The sequence below is a fragment of the Anomaloglossus baeobatrachus genome, chromosome 4 (assembly GCF_048569485.1).
Source record: "Anomaloglossus baeobatrachus isolate aAnoBae1 chromosome 4, aAnoBae1.hap1, whole genome shotgun sequence".
Lineage (NCBI taxonomy): Eukaryota > Metazoa > Chordata > Amphibia > Anura > Aromobatidae > Anomaloglossus > Anomaloglossus baeobatrachus.
In genome coordinates this window covers 663,962,473-663,981,309 of record NC_134356.1, presented here as the reverse complement: position 1 = coordinate 663,981,309, position 18,837 = coordinate 663,962,473, and the positions used below count along the sequence as shown (strand labels likewise).

General features: G+C 50.3%; 2 protein-coding genes across 2 annotated transcripts; one reads left to right on the top strand and one right to left on the bottom strand.

Moving 5' to 3' along the window:
* Positions 1 to 1,229: 1,229 nt before the first annotated feature.
* TRIR (telomerase RNA component interacting RNase) lies at positions 1,230 to 5,416 on the bottom strand. Its single transcript, XM_075346602.1, has 3 exons — positions 4,926 to 5,416; positions 2,919 to 2,999; positions 1,230 to 1,739 (listed from the first exon to the last, which is right to left on the bottom strand). The coding sequence occupies exons 1-3, from the start codon at positions 5,241 to 5,243 to the stop codon at positions 1,632 to 1,634; spliced, it is 507 nt and encodes a 168-aa protein (XP_075202717.1). The 5' UTR covers positions 5,244 to 5,416; the 3' UTR covers positions 1,230 to 1,631.
* A 425-nt stretch (positions 5,417 to 5,841) lies between these two features.
* On the top strand, positions 5,842 to 13,403 carry GET3 (guided entry of tail-anchored proteins factor 3, ATPase). The gene is made up of 7 exons (XM_075343140.1): positions 5,842 to 6,020; positions 8,270 to 8,417; positions 8,491 to 8,639; positions 8,783 to 8,933; positions 9,012 to 9,119; positions 12,435 to 12,632; positions 12,895 to 13,403. Exons 1-7 carry the CDS (start codon positions 5,878 to 5,880, stop codon positions 13,024 to 13,026), a joined length of 1,029 nt encoding a protein of 342 aa, XP_075199255.1. The 5' UTR covers positions 5,842 to 5,877; the 3' UTR covers positions 13,027 to 13,403.
* The last annotated feature ends 5,434 nt before the right edge of the window (positions 13,404 to 18,837 follow it).

The window sequence follows — 18,837 nt, the reverse complement described above, 5'->3', positions numbered from 1 at the left end:
CACCCACCCCGTCTGATCTGGGCCGCGCCGTGGTACGGGTCAGACACCCACCCCGTCTGATCTGGGCCACGCCGTGGTACGGGTCAGACACAGACCCCGTATAATCTGGGCCGCGCCGTGGTACGGGTCAGACACCCACCCCGTCTGATCTGGGCCGGGCCGTGGTACGGGTCAGACACCCACCCCGTATAATCTGGGCCGGGCCGTGGTACGGGTCAGACACCCACCCCGTATAATCTGGGCCGGGCCGTGGTACGGGTCAGACACCCACCCCGTATAATCTGGGCCGGGCCGTGGTACGGGTCAGACACCCACCCCGTATAATCTGGGCCGGGCCGTGGTACGGTTCAGACACCCACCCCGTCTGATCTGGGCCGCGCCGTGGTACGGGTCAGACACCCACCCCGTCTAATCTGGGCCGGGCCGTGGTACGGGTCAGACACCCACCCCGTCTAATCTGGGCCGGGCCGTGAAACGGGTCAGACACCCACCCCGTCTAATCTGGGCCGGGCCGTGAAACGGGTCAGACACCCACCCCGTCTAATCTGGGCCGGGCCGTGAAACGGGTCAGACACCCACCCCGTCTAATCTGGGCCGGGCCGTGAAACGGGTCAGACACCCACCCCGTATAATCTGGGCCGGGCCGTGGTACGGGTCAGACACCCACCCCGTATAATCTGGGCCGGGCCGTGGTACGGGTCAGACACCCACCCCGTCTAATCTGGGCCGGGCCGTGAAACGGGTCAGACACCCACCCCGTATAATCTGGGCCGGGCCGTGAAACGGTTCAGACACCCACCCCGTATAATCTGGGCCGGGCCGTGAAACGGGTCAGACACCCACCCCGTATAATCTGGGCCGGGCCGTGGTACGGGTCAGACACCCACCCCCGTATAATCTGGGCCGGGCCAGGCCGGGCCGTGGTACGGGTCAGACACCCACCCCGTATAATCTGGGCCGGGCCGTGGTACGGGTCAGACACCCACCCCGTATAATCTGGGCCGGGCCGGGCCGTGGTACGGGTCAGACACCCACCCCGTATAATCTGGGCCGGGCCGTGGTACGGGTCAGACACCCACCCCGTATAATCCGGGCCGGGCCGTGGTACGGGTCAGACACCCACCCCGTATAATCCGGGCCGGGCGGTGGTACGGGTCAGACACCCACCCCATATAATCTGGGCCGGGCTGTGGTCAGGACCATTCCACACGTTCACTCGCACAGGGATGTAATTGGAGCCACCTTTTCATTTAATAAAACAAACAATCTATGCAAGGCTATAACACAAAGGATTCTTACAAAACTGAAGTGAAACTGAACGGTGCCCCTCAAAGGGAAAAAATAAAATAAAAACCATATAGGACAAGATGAATTCCTTCTTGCGGTGGCAGCAGACAGGCTGGGGTCAGCGCCGCCCGCTGTAGCTCGGAGGGCACATACTTTGAGGATTGGGGCTCAGTCACCCCCGGCTCGGGAGATGAAGAAGCCACAAGGAAAGTCTCTCTCTTTATAAGGAGTCCATACAGGGCTTAGCAGTATATAATCCATAGGATATGAGGAGTAAGGTGTAGGGTCTGGTGATCCGTGCTCAGAGGCCACATCCAGCACAAGTCCATGGGGGGGTCTCCGAGTTATTTCACCAGCGGCCGCGTTTTGTCATCATCACTGCACTGATGAGCTTTGTACTTTTTCACCTCGGCCATGTACTGAGCCCACGCTCCACCCTTATGTGCCAGAATCTGGAAGACGGAGGAAGAAGACTCAGATACAACACAAGGTAAACATCACTAGATGAGCAGAACGTGTCCCCCGCTATCAGGACACAGAGGGCTGCACTATGGTTACTAGCCACTTACACAGCCCACCGCCGCGGATATCACTATGGCTATAGCAGCAGTCTGGTATATACAGTATAGTGTGTCCACCGCCATAAACATGAGAACAACAGCAGCTCTAGGCATAGAAGTGGTGTCTAGGAATAGTAAAGTAGCCATGCGCTACACAATGAAACCACCTATAGCGCCACCTGGTGGAAAACAACGGAGTTAGCATTTTTATCTCGAAAACGGAACGAGAGAGAGAAAAAAGTGAATTACAAAGTTGTAGGGCATCATCAATTCAATACGAATCGACACCTTGCATACAGAAATGCTATGATATGAAACCCATGACGCCCCCAGAACATTGAATGCGGATCACGCATATGGCGCTCATTTAACTTTGATGCTCAGTGGCCCCCCCGACAGCTGCAATGCACATCTGGGCTCTGCACAGCATACTGTATCTTGCTGCACATTGTGCAATATGGCAGGTGACACGTTTGCACAAGCATCTGTGATACGTGGTCGTAGGTCCTGCAATGTTGGTGGAGGGGTCGCATACACCTGCCGTTTGATGTGACCTCACAGAAAGAAGTGCAATGGGGTCAGGTCAGGTGAGCGGAGGCCACTCCACACAGCCACCATACCCAATGACTGGTAGGAAGGTCTCCATGAGGTATCGCTTCACGTCCGCAGCCTTGTGAGTGTTACACGTTCTAATCATAGCATTTCTGTATGCAAGGTGTGGATTCGTATTGAATTGATGATGCCCAAAACTTTATAATTTACTTTTTTTCTCTATCTCGTTCCGTTTTCAAGATAAAAATGCTAACTCCTTTGTTTTCCACCAGGTGGCGCTATAGGTGGTTTCATTGCGTAGCGCACGGCTACTTTACTATCCCTAGACACCACTTCTATGCCTATAGCTGCCGCCGATCTCATGTTAATGGCGGTGGACACACAGTGTATGGCTCCTCGCTGGATCAGACAGTATGAATACTTGCACCCTCAGGAGTCGGGTCAGGGCTTTGTGCATCATTTCCAGGAGGTTGGGACGCCGGCTTTACATCTTCGTATCTCATTACAAAGGTTTCTCACCTCTTCTTCCTCAGTCTTTGGCTTCTTGGTGACCATGCCAGTCTTCAGGGCCAGCTTTGCTCCTCCTCTACGCTTGCCCACCTGGGGGTGGAAGGGACAGAAGACTGCAACCGTTATACGAGCCCTGGCAGCCTCTCTGAGTCCCTCTATATGACAGAATATAAGGGAGGCCTGGGTTAGACAGGCGCAAGACGCTCCCCACCTCCAGACATCGCCGCCCTACCTTCACCGGAGCCTACACACGTGCGGGAGGGGGAATCGTCAGGATTAGGATGGGCCGCGTCCTCCACATCTATTCACCTGAGTGACCGTTACAGAAGCGGGAACATGGCAGCACTAAACTTACCAAGGGCGGACCTCCCCACTGTGACCGTCCCCGGCCGCCCACCACCCAGGGGCACTTATATAGTGATGCTACCCTCTATGTACAGAAGCATTTAGGGGGCAGAATCTATGAAGGGGCTAGAAGCATGGAGATCAGGAATGTGCTAGGATATACTGGCTCCAAAACTATTTCATGCCTCTTATGAAGGAGTCCGCTCTTTTCTGTCCATTAAGTAGTGGGCCGGCAACGGTGTGCAAACATTAGAGATGCAAATTAGGAGTCAGGTGTCCAGTGGGTGGGTCCTCACCATAACCCTGGTCCTGATAGACAACTCACCGTCCTGCATCACAATGACCTGCGCATGGTCGGACGCCGGGCGTCACTGATGCTGCTGAGAAGAAAGTCCCCAAATTACACAGCTTTGGTGTGAGATTTCTCTGCAGAATGTAGTGATGTAGGACACTGAGCTGTCAATCAACAGCAAGGGGGAGGAGCTAATAACTTGAAGCCGAGCACTTGCCAGGATCAGGACCGCCCACCGGACACTTGAGTTAACATTTCAGCAACCACACACACAGGTCTCCCCATCTGACAGCGTCCACTACACGGGGCAGCCATCGGCTTAACCCCTTCACGACCTATCATGTATATTTACATCATATGTCGTGTTCCTGCCTTAGCTGCGGGCTCACACACCAAGCACCCATCCTTCCTTGCACATGTCGACTGATCTGAACAGCCATCGTGTGCCGCTGACAGAGATCCAGGAACGCCTGAGTACCGCACCATTCATTCACTTGTGTGGGGCGGCTCCAAAAATCCAGTGCTCAGTAGCCTCAGAGAATGAGGAGGCCATCACTGATATGGTCCTGGAGGCGATCAGCACCCATCACAGATCCCCTCCCATCCGAGGGGGGGAGGAATCAATGGCCGTCACTGGCTTGGTCCCATCCCGGCAGGGGGGGGCGGGAGGAGGGGAAAAAAAAAAAAACAACAAACGAAAAAAACACAGTAACCAGCTCGGTCCCGGCAGGGAAATTGGTGGCCATCACAGATCCCATCTCAGGCCATCACTGGCCTCGTCCCGAGGAGGGGTCAGTGGCCATCACCAGCCCAGTCCCGGGAAATCAGTGGCCATCATCGGTCCCGTCCTTGGGATGGGTCAATGGCCAATCACTGTCAATCGGTAGCCATCACTGGCTCGGTGGGGGAAATCAGTGGTTATCACCGGTTGCGTCCCGGGGAGGGGGTCGGTGGCCATCAACGACCCCCTCCCGTCCTGGAGGAGCAGAAGTTGGGGAAATTGATGGCCATCACCAGTCCCATCCCGGGGGAATAAGCGGAAGTCACCAGCCCGGTCCCATCCGGGGGATCAGCTCCGACCCCTATAATGGCACAATGACCGGCACAACCATCCACATTAGCAGACTGCTCCCTCCCCGGACAGTCGCCCTTTGTAATGTGTGTGGAGGACACACTGTAGGGTCCGCTCATTTCCAGGAGGAATAACAGAGGGGCAGCACTCTGGGAATAGCAGGGTGGGCAGGAGAGGATTAGTGCTGTCACCCAGCTGTCGTGCTAGAGCTGAGCATAAGACTACAAGTCCCAGCATGCCTCAGCAGCACGCAGACCCGCCGGGCATGCTGGGACTTGTAGTTCTGCGCCGTATTTGGGGGTCTTACGAAGCTGTGTGGCCTCCTCTTGTCCGGCTCCTTCCTCTCCTCCGGCTCCCGGCTCTCCTCCTGGCTGCCGGTGCTGTTCGCCTCCATCTTCTTCTTGAAAAGCTCCAGGAAACTGCCGTCATTAGCGAAGAGGTTCACCCCGGAGACGGAGGGGAGGCCGGCGGAGGAGGAGGCCGGGACTGAGGCCTCCCCGGGCGGTGGGGGTGGAGGAGAGTCCGGGGCGGCGGCCTCTTCCTCGCTCTCTACCTCCTTCCCTTCCTCCTCGGCGTCTTCCCCCGCTCCAGGCCGCGGACTTCTTCGTCTTCTTCTCTCCGCCATCTTTACACGATGAGTGGCCACTTTAGAGAGCGCGTAGTGGCTTCATGAAGCCTCCCGGTCACCGACACCCAATAAAAATGGCGGGAACCGGTTTAGCGGTAATAAAATGGCGGCCCGCTTCTACTTGACGTAAAAGAAATCGGTGTTGCTGGGGGGCGGGATTTTTTTTTTTCTTTTTACTTAGAAACCCGACAGCCAATGACAGGGCGCAAGAGATGTGTCGTTGCCCAATCCGAAATGGTTTCGTCATGATTGATAGATTGATTGTCCAATGACTCGTGTGCGTTAGGGTGCAACTGCTGTGACGAAATTGAAAGCTATTGGTTGCCTCATTGCGTTAGGCCTTCCTGTCTGAGATTGGCATGCTAATAGGCCAATCAGTAATTGGAAAGAATCTGGTTATCCAATCATATTTTCCCATCCGGAGTTTGACAGTGATCGGCATTATAATCAGCCAATCATAGGCAAAGGTGTATCTGTCCTACAGTGATTGACATTTCAGCTAACCAATAGCGGAAGAGATCCTGCCCACAAGCCTCGCTTGGATTGGTGAGAGGAGATAGCTGCTGGAATGTGTGAGTGCAGGGTTGTGCAGCGGGGAGGAGCTGTCGCCGTCACGTGATAGTAGGAGAAGATGGCTGCGCCGGTGGATGATGAGTTTGAAGATGCTCCAGATGTGGAGCCGCTAGAGCCCACCTTACTGAATGTGATAGAGCAGCGCTCCCTCAGGTGGATCTTCGTAGGAGGAAAGGGCGGAGTGGGCAAGACCACCTGCAGGTAGGGACTAAAGGTGGACTGAACCAAGCATAGGGGGTGGGGCGGGTTTTGCTGATACTATATTATCTGAGGGAGGGGCATTTTTCTCTCAGTGACGGCTATTGGACACTCAGTGTCACGTGACTGCAGGATCTGACCACTCCTTGTTCTGTAGCCTGTATCCATGGAGATAAGCAGGCCCTGGCTTCAGTGTAAAAGAGGTGCCACACCCATGTCTATAGGACACGCCCATGCGGAACTGCGGTCACACCCCCGAGGAGCTGTGTGGCAGTGTAAAGAATGGGGGTGACATGGCAGGGATTAGAACATCTGTGAACTGAGGAGACAAAGTCATCACCTCCATTTCCTGATTGTGTCCTGACAGTGAAGAGGGCGCTGCCATCAGCCATTTAGGGGGCGCTATCATCTGTACATTGTTGGGTGGGGGGACGTGTTGTGTCTATGCCAGGAGCTGAGGCTTCCAGCAGACACCGCCCATCACTCTGCCCCCGCTGCTCGTCTTGTCCCCATAGTGCATCCTGCTGCCCCCAGTGACGCTCCCGCCACCAGTGTGATTTACCGGACGCCTTCTGTGGTGTAGAAACTGCGATACTCTGCGACGCCTGACACCTGAGTATCATCGCCAGTAGTAGCTTTTTTGTGGGACCTGATGCATTAACTCCCCAGACACCTCAGTGAGTGCACGGCGCCGCCACACGGTCACCGGGTCATCATTTGTCCTTTCTGTGATTACTTGTGGTTGTACTATTACCTGCCAACCCCATTATCGGACCCGCCATGTAGTGGAAACGCCCTCCCCAGACCCAATGCAAAACGGTAACGCCCCACAAGACCGGCATGCAACCGGGAACACCCCACAAGACTCGCCATGTACCGGTAACACGCCCCGAGACCGGGATATACCAGGAACATCCCACAAGACTCGCCATGTACCGGTAACACGCCCCGAGACCGGGATATACCAGGAACATCCCACAAGACTCGCCATGTACCGGTAACACGCCCCGAGACCGGGATATACCAGAAACACCCCTGAGACCCGCCGTCTATTGTAAACAGCCCCGCGAGACCCGCCGTCTACCGGGAGCGCCCCGCGAGACCCGCCGTCTACCGGGAGCGCCCCGCGAGACCCGCCGTCTACCGGGAGCGCCCCGCGAGACCCGCCGTCTACCGGGAGCGCCCCGCGAGACCCGCCGTCTACCGGGAGCGCCCCGCGAGACCCGCCGTCTACCGGGGGCGCCCCGCGAGACCCGCCGTCTACCGGGGGCGCCCCGCGAGACCCGCCGTCTACCGGGGGCGCCCCGCGAGACCCGCCGTCTACCGGGGGCGCCCCGCGAGACCCGCCGTCTACCGGGGGCGCCCCGCGAGACCCGCCGTCTACCGGGGGCGCCCCGCGAGACCCGCCGTCTACCGGGGGCGCCCCGCGAGACCCGCCGTCTACCGGGGGCGCCCCGCGAGACCCGCCGTCTACCGGGGGCGCCCCGCGAGACCCGCCGTCTACCGGGGGCGCCCCGCGAGACCCGCCGTCTACCGGGGGCGCCCCGCGAGACCCGCCGTCTACCGGGGGCGCCCCGCGAGACCCGCCGTCTACCGGGGGCGCCCCGCGAGACCCGCCGTCTACCGGGGGCGCCCCGCGAGACCCGCCGTCTACCGGGGGCGCCCCGCGAGACCCGCCGTCTACCGGGGGCGCCCCGCGAGACCCGCCGTCTACCGGGGGCACCCCGCGAGACCCGCCGTCTACCGGGGGCACCCCGCGAGACCCGCCGTCTACCGGGGGCACCCCGCGAGACCCGCCGTCTACCGGGGGCACCCCGCGAGACCCGCCGTCTACCGGGGGCACCCCGCGAGACCCGCCGTCTACCGGGGGCACCCCGCGAGACCCGCCGTCTACCGGGGGCACCCCGCGAGACCCGCCGTCTACCGGGGGCACCCCGCGAGACCCGCCGTCTACCGGGGGCACCCCGCGAGACCCGCCGTCTACCGGGGGCACCCCGCGAGACCCGCCGTCTACCGGGGGCACCCCGCGAGACCCGCCGTCTACCGGGGGCACCCCGCGAGACCCGCCGTCTACCGGGAGCCCATGTTGTTTCTTGGGGATCACAGGTTGGCCCTTGTTCCTTCGATCCTTACAACTGACCGGTCACTTGTGTCAGATATCACCCCCCCCTCCAGGTGCCATTATTGGCAGATTGTTGTGCCCTTCCCCGTGTTGTGGTGTCCGGCGCTGAGCTGTGTGTCTGTCCCCTCAGTTGCAGTCTGGCCGTCCAGCTGTCTCGGATTCGGGAGAGCGTCCTGATCATTTCCACGGACCCCGCTCATAACATCTCAGACGCCTTCGACCAGAAGTTCTCCAAGGTCCCCACCAAAGTGCGCGGCTACGATAACCTGTTTGCCATGGTGAGTTGTCTCTCCTCTGCAAGTCTCTATCTGTCTATCCAGATAATTCCTCCTTCCCCCTTTTCTCGTGCAGGAGATAGACCCCAGTCTGGGGGTGGCCGAGTTACCCGACGAGATCTTTGAGGAGGACAATATGCTGAGTATGGGCAAGAAGATGATGCAGGAGGCTATGAGCGCCTTCCCTGGGATAGATGAAGCCATGAGCTACGCGGAGGTGATGAGGTGAGGGATCGGCAGAGCAGAGAGGGATCAGCGTCGGTTTCCATTCACTGACTGCATGCTGCACCCGGCCTGGCAGAGCTGATAGACTTTCCATGTACAGATTGCTTTAATACATAATCGCTGATTATATCTGTTTCCTTCAGGCTGGTAAAAGGGATGAATTTCTCGGTGGTGGTCTTTGATACGGCCCCTACTGGGCACACACTGCGACTTCTCAACTTCCCGACTATTGTGGAGCGAGGCCTGGGGAGACTCATGCAGATCAAGAATCAGATCAGCCCATTTATATCGCAGGTAAAGCCGCTCCTCATCCATCCGCCGGAATCAGTCATGTGCCCAGTGTGAGGCCTAATGTTCACTCCCTGCCCTCAGATGTGTAATATGCTGGGTCTTGGGGACATGAATGCCGATCAGCTCGCTTCCAAGCTAGAAGAGACCCTGCCGGTCATCAGATCAGTCAGCGAACAGTTCAAGGATCCGGTGAGATGAGCAGCTAATGACAGAATATCGGCCTGCACCTAATAGTACAAATACTATAATACTGACTGCATATACAATAATATAACTGCTATAATACTGCCCCTATGTACAGGAATATAACTACTTTAATACTGCCGCTGTGTACTAGAATATAACTACTATAATACTGCCCCTATTTACAAGAATATAACTACTATAATACTGCCCCTATGTACAAGAATATAACTACTATAATACTGCCCCCTATGTACAAGAATATAACTACTATAATACTGCTCCTATGTACAAGAATATAACTACTATAATACTGCTCCTATGTACAAGAATATAACTACTATAATACTGCTCCTATGTACAAGAATATAACTACTATAATACTGCCTCCTATGTACAAGAATATAACTGCTATAATACTGCTCCTATGTACAAGAATATAACTGCTATAATGCTGCTCCTATGTACAAGAATATAACTACTATAATACTGCTCCCTATGTACAAGAATATAACTACTATAATACTGCCCCTATGTACAAGAATATAACTACTATAATACTGCCCCTATGTACAAGAATATAACTACTATAATACTGCCCTCTATGTAAAAGAATATAACTACTATAATACTGCCCCCTATGTACAAGAATATAACTACTATAATACTGCCCCTATGTACAAGAATATAACTACTATAATACTGCCCCCTATGTACAAGAATATAACTACTATAATACTGCCCCCTATGTACAAGAATATAACTACTATAATACTGCCCTCTATGTAAAAGAATATAACTACTATAATACTGCCCCCTATGTACAAGAATATAACTACTATAATACTGCCCCTATGTACAAGAATATAACTACTATAATACTGCCCCCTATATACAATAATATAACTACTATAATACTGCCCCCTATATACAAGAATATAACTACTATAATACTACCCCTATGTACAAGACTATAACTACTATAATACTGCCCCTATGTAGAAGAATATAACTACTATAATACTGCCCCCTATATACAAGAATATAACTACTATAATACTGCCCCCTATATACAAGAATATAACTACTATATTACTGCTCCTATGTACAAGAATATAACTGCTATAATACTGCCCCCTATATACAAGAATATAACTACTATAATACTGCCCCCTATATACAAGAATATAACTACTATAATACTGCTCCTGTGTACAAGAATATAACTGCTATAATACTGCTCCTATATACAAGAATATAACTACTATAATACTGCCCCCTATGTACAAGAATATAACTACTATAATACTGCTCCCTATATACAAGAATATAACTACTATAACACTGCCCCCTATGTATAAGAATATAACTACTATAATACTGCCCCCTACGTACAAGAATATAACTACTATAATACTGCTCCCTATATACAAGAATATAACTACTATAACACTGCCCCCTATGTACAAGAATATAACTACTATAACACTGCCCCTATGTACAAGAATATAACTACTATAACACTGCCCCTATGTAGAAGAATATAACTACTATAATACTGCCCCCTATGTACAGGAATATAACTACTATAATACTGCCCCCTATGTACAGGAATATAACTACTATAATACTGCCCCCTATATACAAGAATATAACTACTATAATACTGCCTCCTATATACAAGAATATAACTACTATAATACTGCCTCCTATATACAAGAATATAACTACTATAATACTGCTTTTATGTACAAGAATATAACTGCTATAATACTGCCCCCTATATACAAGAATATAACTACTATAATACTGCTCCTATGTACAAGAATATATCTACTATAATACTGCCCCTATGTACAAGAATATATCTACTATAATACTGCCCCCTATGTACAAAAATATAACTACTATAATACTGCTCCTATGTACAAGAATATAACTACTATAATACTGCCCCCTATATACAAGAATATAACTACTATAATACTGCCCCCTATATACAAGAATATAACTACTATAATACTGCTCCTATGTACAAGAATATATCTACTATAATACTGCCCCTATGTACAAGAATATATCTACTATAATACTGCCCCCTATGTACAAGAATATAACTACTATAATACTGCTCCTATGTACAAGAATATATCTACTATAATACTGCCCCCTATATACAAGAATATAACTACTATAATACTGCTCCTATGTACAAGAATATAACTACTATAATACTGCCCCTATGTACAAGAATATATCTACTATAATACTGCCCCTATGTACAAGAATATAACTACTATAATACTGCCCCTATGTACAAGAATATATCTACTATAATACTGCCCCTATGTACAAGAATATAACTACTATAATACTGCCTCCTATATACAAGAATATAACTACTATAATACTGCCTCCTATATACAAGAATATAACTACTATAACACTGCCCCTATGTACAAGAATATAACTACTATAACACTGCCCCTATGTAGAAGAATATAACTACTATAATACTGCCCCCTATGTACAGGAATATAACTACTATAATACTGCCCCCTATGTACAGGAATATAACTACTATAATACTGCCTCCTATATACAAGAATATAACTACTATAATACTGCCTCCTATATACAAGAATATAACTACTATAATACTGCTTTTATGTACAAGAATATAACTACTATAATACTGCCTCCTATATACAAGAATATAACTACTATAATACTGCCCCCTATATACAAGAATATAACTACTATAATACTGCTCCTATGTACAAGAATATATCTACTATAATACTGCCCCTATGTACAAGAATATAACTACTATAATACTGCCCCTATGTACAAGAATATATCTACTATAATACTGCCCCTATGTACAAGAATATAACTACTATAATACTGCCCCCTATGTACAAGAATATAACTACTATAATACTGCTCCCTATGTGCAGGGAATATAACTACTATAATACTGCCCCCTATGTATAAGAATATAACTACTATAATACTGCCCCCTATGTATAAGGATATAACTACTATAATACTGCCCCCTATGTATAAGGATATAACTACTATAATACTGCCCCCTATGTATAAGGATATAACTACTATAATACTGCCCCTATGTACAAGAATATAACTACTATAATACTGCCCCCTATGTACAGGAATATAACTACTATAATACTGCTCCTATGTACAGGAATATAACTGCTATAATACTGCCTCCTATGTACAGGAATATAACTGCTATAATCCTGCCCCCTATGGTGAGGGTTGGTAGTGTTGTGATGCGGCGTGTCTCGTACACAGGAGCAGACCACCTTCATCTGTGTGTGTATTGCGGAGTTCCTTTCTCTCTATGAGACGGAGCGTCTGATCCAGGAATTGGCGAAGTGTAAAATAGACACGCACAATATTATCGTTAACCAGTTGGTATTTCCGGACCCCGAGAAGCCTTGTCGTATGTGTGAGGCCAGGCACAAGATTCAGTCTAAATACTTGGACCAGGTAAGTGCCACGTGGGGAGTGAACAGGTGGGTGATGTTATAGAGCAGGATGGGGAGATATCGGACCCCACTACTTCTTCTGGGGGGCTGGATTACAGTGGGCACACATAGAAGGAAACATCTGCTTGGTTTATCTGGATATATGCCAGAGGTGTGGGTCCAGTATTTATATCCGGGCTGCAGTACCTCTCTGTGCCACCAGGTGTCACTCTCTCACTGATCCTGATGGTCCCGTGAACTGACCACTGTTTCTTTACCCATAGATGGAGGATCTGTATGAAGATTTCCATATTGTGAAGCTTCCCCTTCTCCCTCACGAGGTCCGAGGGGTGGAAAACGTCAACACCTTCTCTAACCTCCTCCTCGAGCCGTACAAGCCCCCCAGCGGGAAATGAGATTTGGGGGTGCTGGGTCGTAACCTTCCTTTTGTGTTTGAGGCACAAGACACGACTCCCCTGTGACTGACAGATCAGGGCCCATCCTCCCCAGATCCACCTGTCTTTTGTCCTCACCCCGTCCTTTTTTTTTTTTTTTATTAATTTTGGGAGGGGTCTATTTATTTTCGGATTGTCGGGAGCCATGCCCTTTGATCATCTTGTCCCTCTAACTGTCTCTTCATCTCACGTCGCCAATGAGGGTCTGTATGGAGCATGACTGCCCCCCGGACTGTAGTGACTGAGCGGGGACCACCCATACACCTGCCCCTCCCCCACATACCACCCTCTGTAGAGCTCGGGGCAGGAGGAGCATTAAACTCGGTTTCTATAAAAGATTCTGTTGTTGTGTCGTCATTATTGGTGTCCAGATCAGCGATGGCTGCGATTCTCTTCTGTAGGGGGTCTGCGGGGGGAAGAAATCACCGGACGCTCAGAAGATCCAGCCGCAGGTGGGTGATGACTCACGTCACATCACAGCACAAAGTTATAATGTCACTGCATTTAATTTTTTTTTCTTCTCCAGAACAGCGCCTCTTGTGTTCACAAGTTGTTTGTGGTAGTGCAGCTCATTGGAAATGAAGGGGATTGAGCTGTAATACCACTCACAACCTGGGGAGAGGCGTTGGGGTTGTTTTAATCTGCCATGATGAGATTGTCTCAGCACAGACATTGGTGGCGTCTCGCCCTGTCGGACAGCTGTGCCCCTGGCTGAGTGCTGGCACAGAGCCGCGGAGGATAGATGGTGCCCCCTGCTGGTGCGGTGCTGTTTACCCTTCCTATGTGGTTTTGGCGCCCTCTGCTGGTGCGGTGCTGCTTATCCTTCCCGCGTGGTTTGGGCGCCCCCTGCTGGTGCGGTGCTACTTACCCATCCCCTGTGGTTTGGGCGCCCCCTGCTGGTGCGGTGCTGCTTACCCTTCCTATGTGGTTTGGGCACCCCCTGCTGGTGCGGTGCTGCTTATCCTTCCCGCATGGTTTGGGCGCCCCCTGCTGGTGCGGTGCTACTTACCCATCCCCCGTGGGTTGGGCGCCCCCTGCTGGTGCGGTGCTGTTTACCCTTCCCCGTGGGTTGGGCGCCCCCTGCTGGTGCGGTGCTGTTTACCCTTCCCCGTGGGTTGGGCGCCCCCTGCTGGTGCAGTGCTGTTTACCCTTCCTGCGTGGTTTGGGCACCCTCTGCTGATGCGGTGCTGCTTACCCATCCCCTGTGGTTTGGGCGCCCCCTGCTGGTACGGTGCTGCTTACCCTTCCCCAGTGGTTTGGGCGCCCCCTGCTGGTGCGGTGCTGCTTACCCTTCCCCTGTGGTTTGGGCGCCCCCTGCTGGTGCGGTGCTGTTTACCCTTCCCCCGTGGTTTGGATGCCCCCTCTGCTGGTGCGGTGCTGCTTATCCATCCCCCGTGATTTGGGCGCCCCCTGCTGGTGCGGTGCTGCTTAGCCTTCCCCAGTGGTTTGGGCGCCCCCTGCTGGTGTGGTGCTGCTTAGCTTTCCTCAGTGGTTTGGGTGCCCCCTGCTGGTGCGGTGCTGTTTACCCTTCCCCTGTGGTTTGGATGCCCCCTCTGCTGGTGCGGTGCTACTTACCCTTCCCCTGTGGTTTGGGCGCCCCCTGCTGGTGCGGTGCTACTTACCCTTCCCCCGTGGTTTGGGCGCCCCCTGCTGGTGCGGTGCTGCTTACCCTTCCCCCGTGGTTTGGGCGCCCCCTGCTAGTGTGGTGCTGCTTACCCTCCCCCCCCGTGGTTTGGGCGCCCCCTGCTGGTGCGGTGCTGCTTATCCATCCCCTGTGGTTTGGGCGCCCCCTGCTGGTGCGGTGCTACTTACCCTTCCCCCGTGGTTTGGGCGCCCCCTGCTTGTACGGTGCTACTTACCCTTCCCCGTGGTTTGGGCGCCCCCTGCTGGTTCGGTGCTGGTTACCCTTCCCCCGTGGTTTGGGCACCCCCTCTGTGCAGTATTGAGGGGTCCTGTCCCTGCACTTGCTGACGCCGTCTCTCGCTCCCCCACCTTTCTGTTTTCATTTTTCTGCTTAATTGGCGTTAAACAAAGCAGCAGTGGGGGGCGGCGAGGAGACGGGAAGGTCTGGGCCGAGCCCTGCAGCGCCGGAGCCCCTTATATAACCCAGAGCCTCGTTACCAGTGCCAAAAATTAGATAAGACCCCGCATCACTGATTGGGTGCTCTGGGAAAAAAAATAGACATAGAGGTAAGGAACTCCGGCAACCTATATACCCCAAAAAAATAAAGAAAAACCCAGGAGTGCTGCTCTTTTCTTTTCGTTATTGGTTCAAATACTTCAGGGAACAATGCTTACAAAGTCCTGTCCGCTACAGGAGACATTTCAGCCTACTGGACTCCGTCACACCAGATCATCCAGAGAGACAGCACAGTCACTCTATACTTTTTGTACTAATCTTTTGCGATATCCCCCCCCTTGTTGTATGTTTTTTGCATCATGTCTGGGTAGTGTATTAGGTCCCTCTCAGGAGTATTATATCTGTTTTTTTATTCTAAAAATTTTTTAATCAATAAAGTATATATATTATTTTAGCATGAACCACTTTTCTATTTCCTTTATTATTGGGGACAATTTTTCTTAGTTGATTTATCCTTGATCTCAGTGGCATGTATACATAATTGGTGCACAGTTGATTAACTGCTCATCACCTGCCCAATACAATCCCCACAGTGAAACATGGTGGTGGCAGCATCATGCTATGGGGGTGTTTTTCAGCTGCAGGGAGAGGACGACTGGTTGCAATTGAAGGAAAGATGAATGCGGCCAAGTACAGAGATATCCTGGAAGAAAACCTCTCCCAGAGTGCTCTGGCCCTCAGACTTGGCTGAAGATTCACCTTCCAATAAGACAATGAGCCTAAGCACACAGCTAAAATAATAAAGTAGCGGCTTCAGAATAACTCTGTGACCATTCTTGACCGGCCCAGCCAGAGCCCTGACCTAAACCCAATTGAGCATCTCTGGAGATACCTGAAAATGGCGTCCACCAACGTTCACCATCCAACCTGACGGAACTGTGGAGGATCTGCAAGGAAGAATGGCCGAGGATCCCCAAATCCAGGGTCCCAAGAAGACTCGTGGCTGCACTAACTCAAAAGGAGGGGGCGTCTACTCAATAGTGAACAAAGGGGCTGAATACTTATGACCATGGGATATTTCAGTTTTTCTTGTTTAATAAATTTGCAAAAATGTCTACATTTCTGTTTTTTCCTGTCAATATGGGGGCGTGTACATTAATAAGAATTATCAAATGGCTGCAATTAATCAAAGAGTGAAAAATGTATAGGGGTCTGAATACTTTCCATATACACTGTGTATATAGCAACTCACAAGTCGTCATACATGATAGGTTTAGATACACTGGTGGTGATGTCAGTATCACAAGATAGGCTTAGATACTGTAGATAATGTATGAGAAGTGGACAACCCCTTGAAGTCATTATTTCAGGTCATATATTCCTGTGCGCATCAATCATTGTTAGACCCGAAACCTGCTCTGTGCATCTCCTGAGCTGCTGTATTGTGCAAATAGCAGAGAAGCCAGAAAGATCAGTGCGACGAGAGGATAATGGAGGACAACCGTCCTGAGGGGCTGACGGCCGCCTCCTTTCAGTCATTGCTTATTTAATCATATGCTCCAGAATGGGATTTGAACTCCGTTTATAAAGATAAATGATGACCCTGGGGGCGATTTATCAAAGATGTCGGCAAGATAAAATGGAGCAGTGGTCCAGTGTGATTCCAGGTGCTAGCTCCTTTACAAAAGAAGCAGTATTGCTGATCCTGAGTTACCTCCTGTATTATACTCCAGAGCTGCACTCACTATTCTGCTGGTGCAGTCACTGTGTACATACATTACATTACTTATCCTGTACTGATCCTGAGTTACATCCTGTATTATACTTCAGAGCTGCACTCACTATTCTGCTGCTGCAGTCACTGCACATACATTACATTACTGATCCTGAGTTACATCCTGTATTATACACCAGAGCTGCACTCACTATTCTGGTGCAGTCACTGTGTATATACATTACATTACTGATCCTGAGTTACCTCCTGTATTATATTTCAGAGCTGCACTCACTATTCTGGTGTAATCACTGTGTACATACATTACTTATCCTGTACTGATCCTGAGTTACATCCTGTATTATACTCCAGCGCTGCACTCACTATTCTGCTGGTGCAGTCACTGTGTACATCGTACATACATTACATTACTGATCCTGCGTTACCTCCTGTATTATACTCCAGAGCTGCACTCACTATTCTTCTGGTGGAGTCACTGTGTAGATATATTACATTACTTATCCTGTACTGATCCTGAGTTACCTCCTGTATTATATTTCAGAGCTGCACTCACTATTCTGCTGGTGTAATCACTGTGTACATACATTACTTATCCTGTACTGATCCTGAGTTACATCCTGTATTATACTCCAGAGCTGCACTCACTATTCTGCTGGTGCAGTCACTGTGCACATACATTACATTACTTATCCTGTACTGATCCTGAGTTACATCCTGTATTATACTCCAGAGCTGCACTCACTATTCTGCTGGTGCAGTCACTGTGTACATACATTACATTACTGATCCTGTACTGATCCTGAGTTACATCCTGTATTGTACTTCAGAGCTGCACTCACTATTCTGCTGGTGCAGTCACTGTGTACACACATTACATTACTGATCCTGTACTGATCCTGAGTTACATCCTGTATTATACTCCAGAGCTGCACTCACTATTCTGCTGGTGCAGTCACTGTGCACATACATTACATTACTTATCCTGTACTGATCCTGAGTTACATCCTGTATTATACTCCAGAGCTGCACTCACTATTCTGCTGGTGCAGTCACTGTGTACATACATTACATTACTGATCCTGTACTGATCCTGAGTTACATCCTGTATTGTACTTCAGAGCTGCACTCACTATTCTGCTGGTGCAGTCACTGTGTACACACATTACATTACTGATCCTGTACTGATCCTGAGTTACATCCTGTATTATACTCCAGAGCTGCACTCACTATTCTGCTGGTGCAGTCACTGTGTACATACATTACTTATCCTGTACTGATCCTGAGTTACCTCCTATATTATACTCCAGAGCTGCACTCACTATTCTGCTGGTGCAGTCACTGTGCACATACATTACATTACTTATCCTGTACTGATCCTGAGTTACATCCTGTATTATACTCCAGAGCTGCACTCACTATTCTGCTGGTGCAGTCACTGTGTACATATATTACATTACTGATCCTGAGTTACATCCTGTATTGTACTTCAGAGCTGCACTCACTATTCTGCTGGTGCAGTCACTATGTACATACATTACATTACTGATCCTGAGTTACATCCTGCATTATACTCCAGAGCTGCACTCACTATTCTGCTGGTGCAGTCACTGTGTACATATATTACATTACTGATCCTGAGTTACATCCTGTATTGTACTTCAGAGCTGCACTCACTATTCTGCTGGTGCAGTCACTGTGTACACACATTACATTACTGATCCTGTACTGATCCTCAGTTACATCCTGTATTATACTCCAGAGCTGCACTCACTATTCTTCTGGTGCAGTCACTATGTACATACATTACATTACTGATCCTGAGTTACCTCCTGTATTATACTCCAGAGCTGCACTCACTATTTTGCTGGTGCAGTCACTGTGTATATACATTACATTACAGATCCTGAGTTACCTCCCGTATTATATTTCAGAGCTGCACTCACTATTCTGCTGGTGC

Coding starts and splice junctions, on each gene's coding strand:
- TRIR (XM_075346602.1), bottom strand. CDS start 5,243: ATGGCGGAGAGAAGAAGACGAAGAAGTCCGCGGCCTGGAGCGGGGGAA. Junction 3,000..4,925: donor AGAGGAGGCCACACAGCTTC/GTAAGACCCCCA, acceptor TTCCACCCCCAG/GTGGGCAAGCGTAGAGGAGG. Junction 1,740..2,918: donor CAAAGACTGAGGAAGAAGAG/GTGAGAAACCTT, acceptor TCCGTCTTCCAG/ATTCTGGCACATAAGGGTGG.
- GET3 (XM_075343140.1), top strand. CDS start 5,878: ATGGCTGCGCCGGTGGATGATGAGTTTGAAGATGCTCCAGATGTGGAG. Junction 8,418..8,490: donor ACGATAACCTGTTTGCCATG/GTGAGTTGTCTC, acceptor TTTCTCGTGCAG/GAGATAGACCCCAGTCTGGG. Junction 12,633..12,894: donor AGTCTAAATACTTGGACCAG/GTAAGTGCCACG, acceptor CTTTACCCATAG/ATGGAGGATCTGTATGAAGA.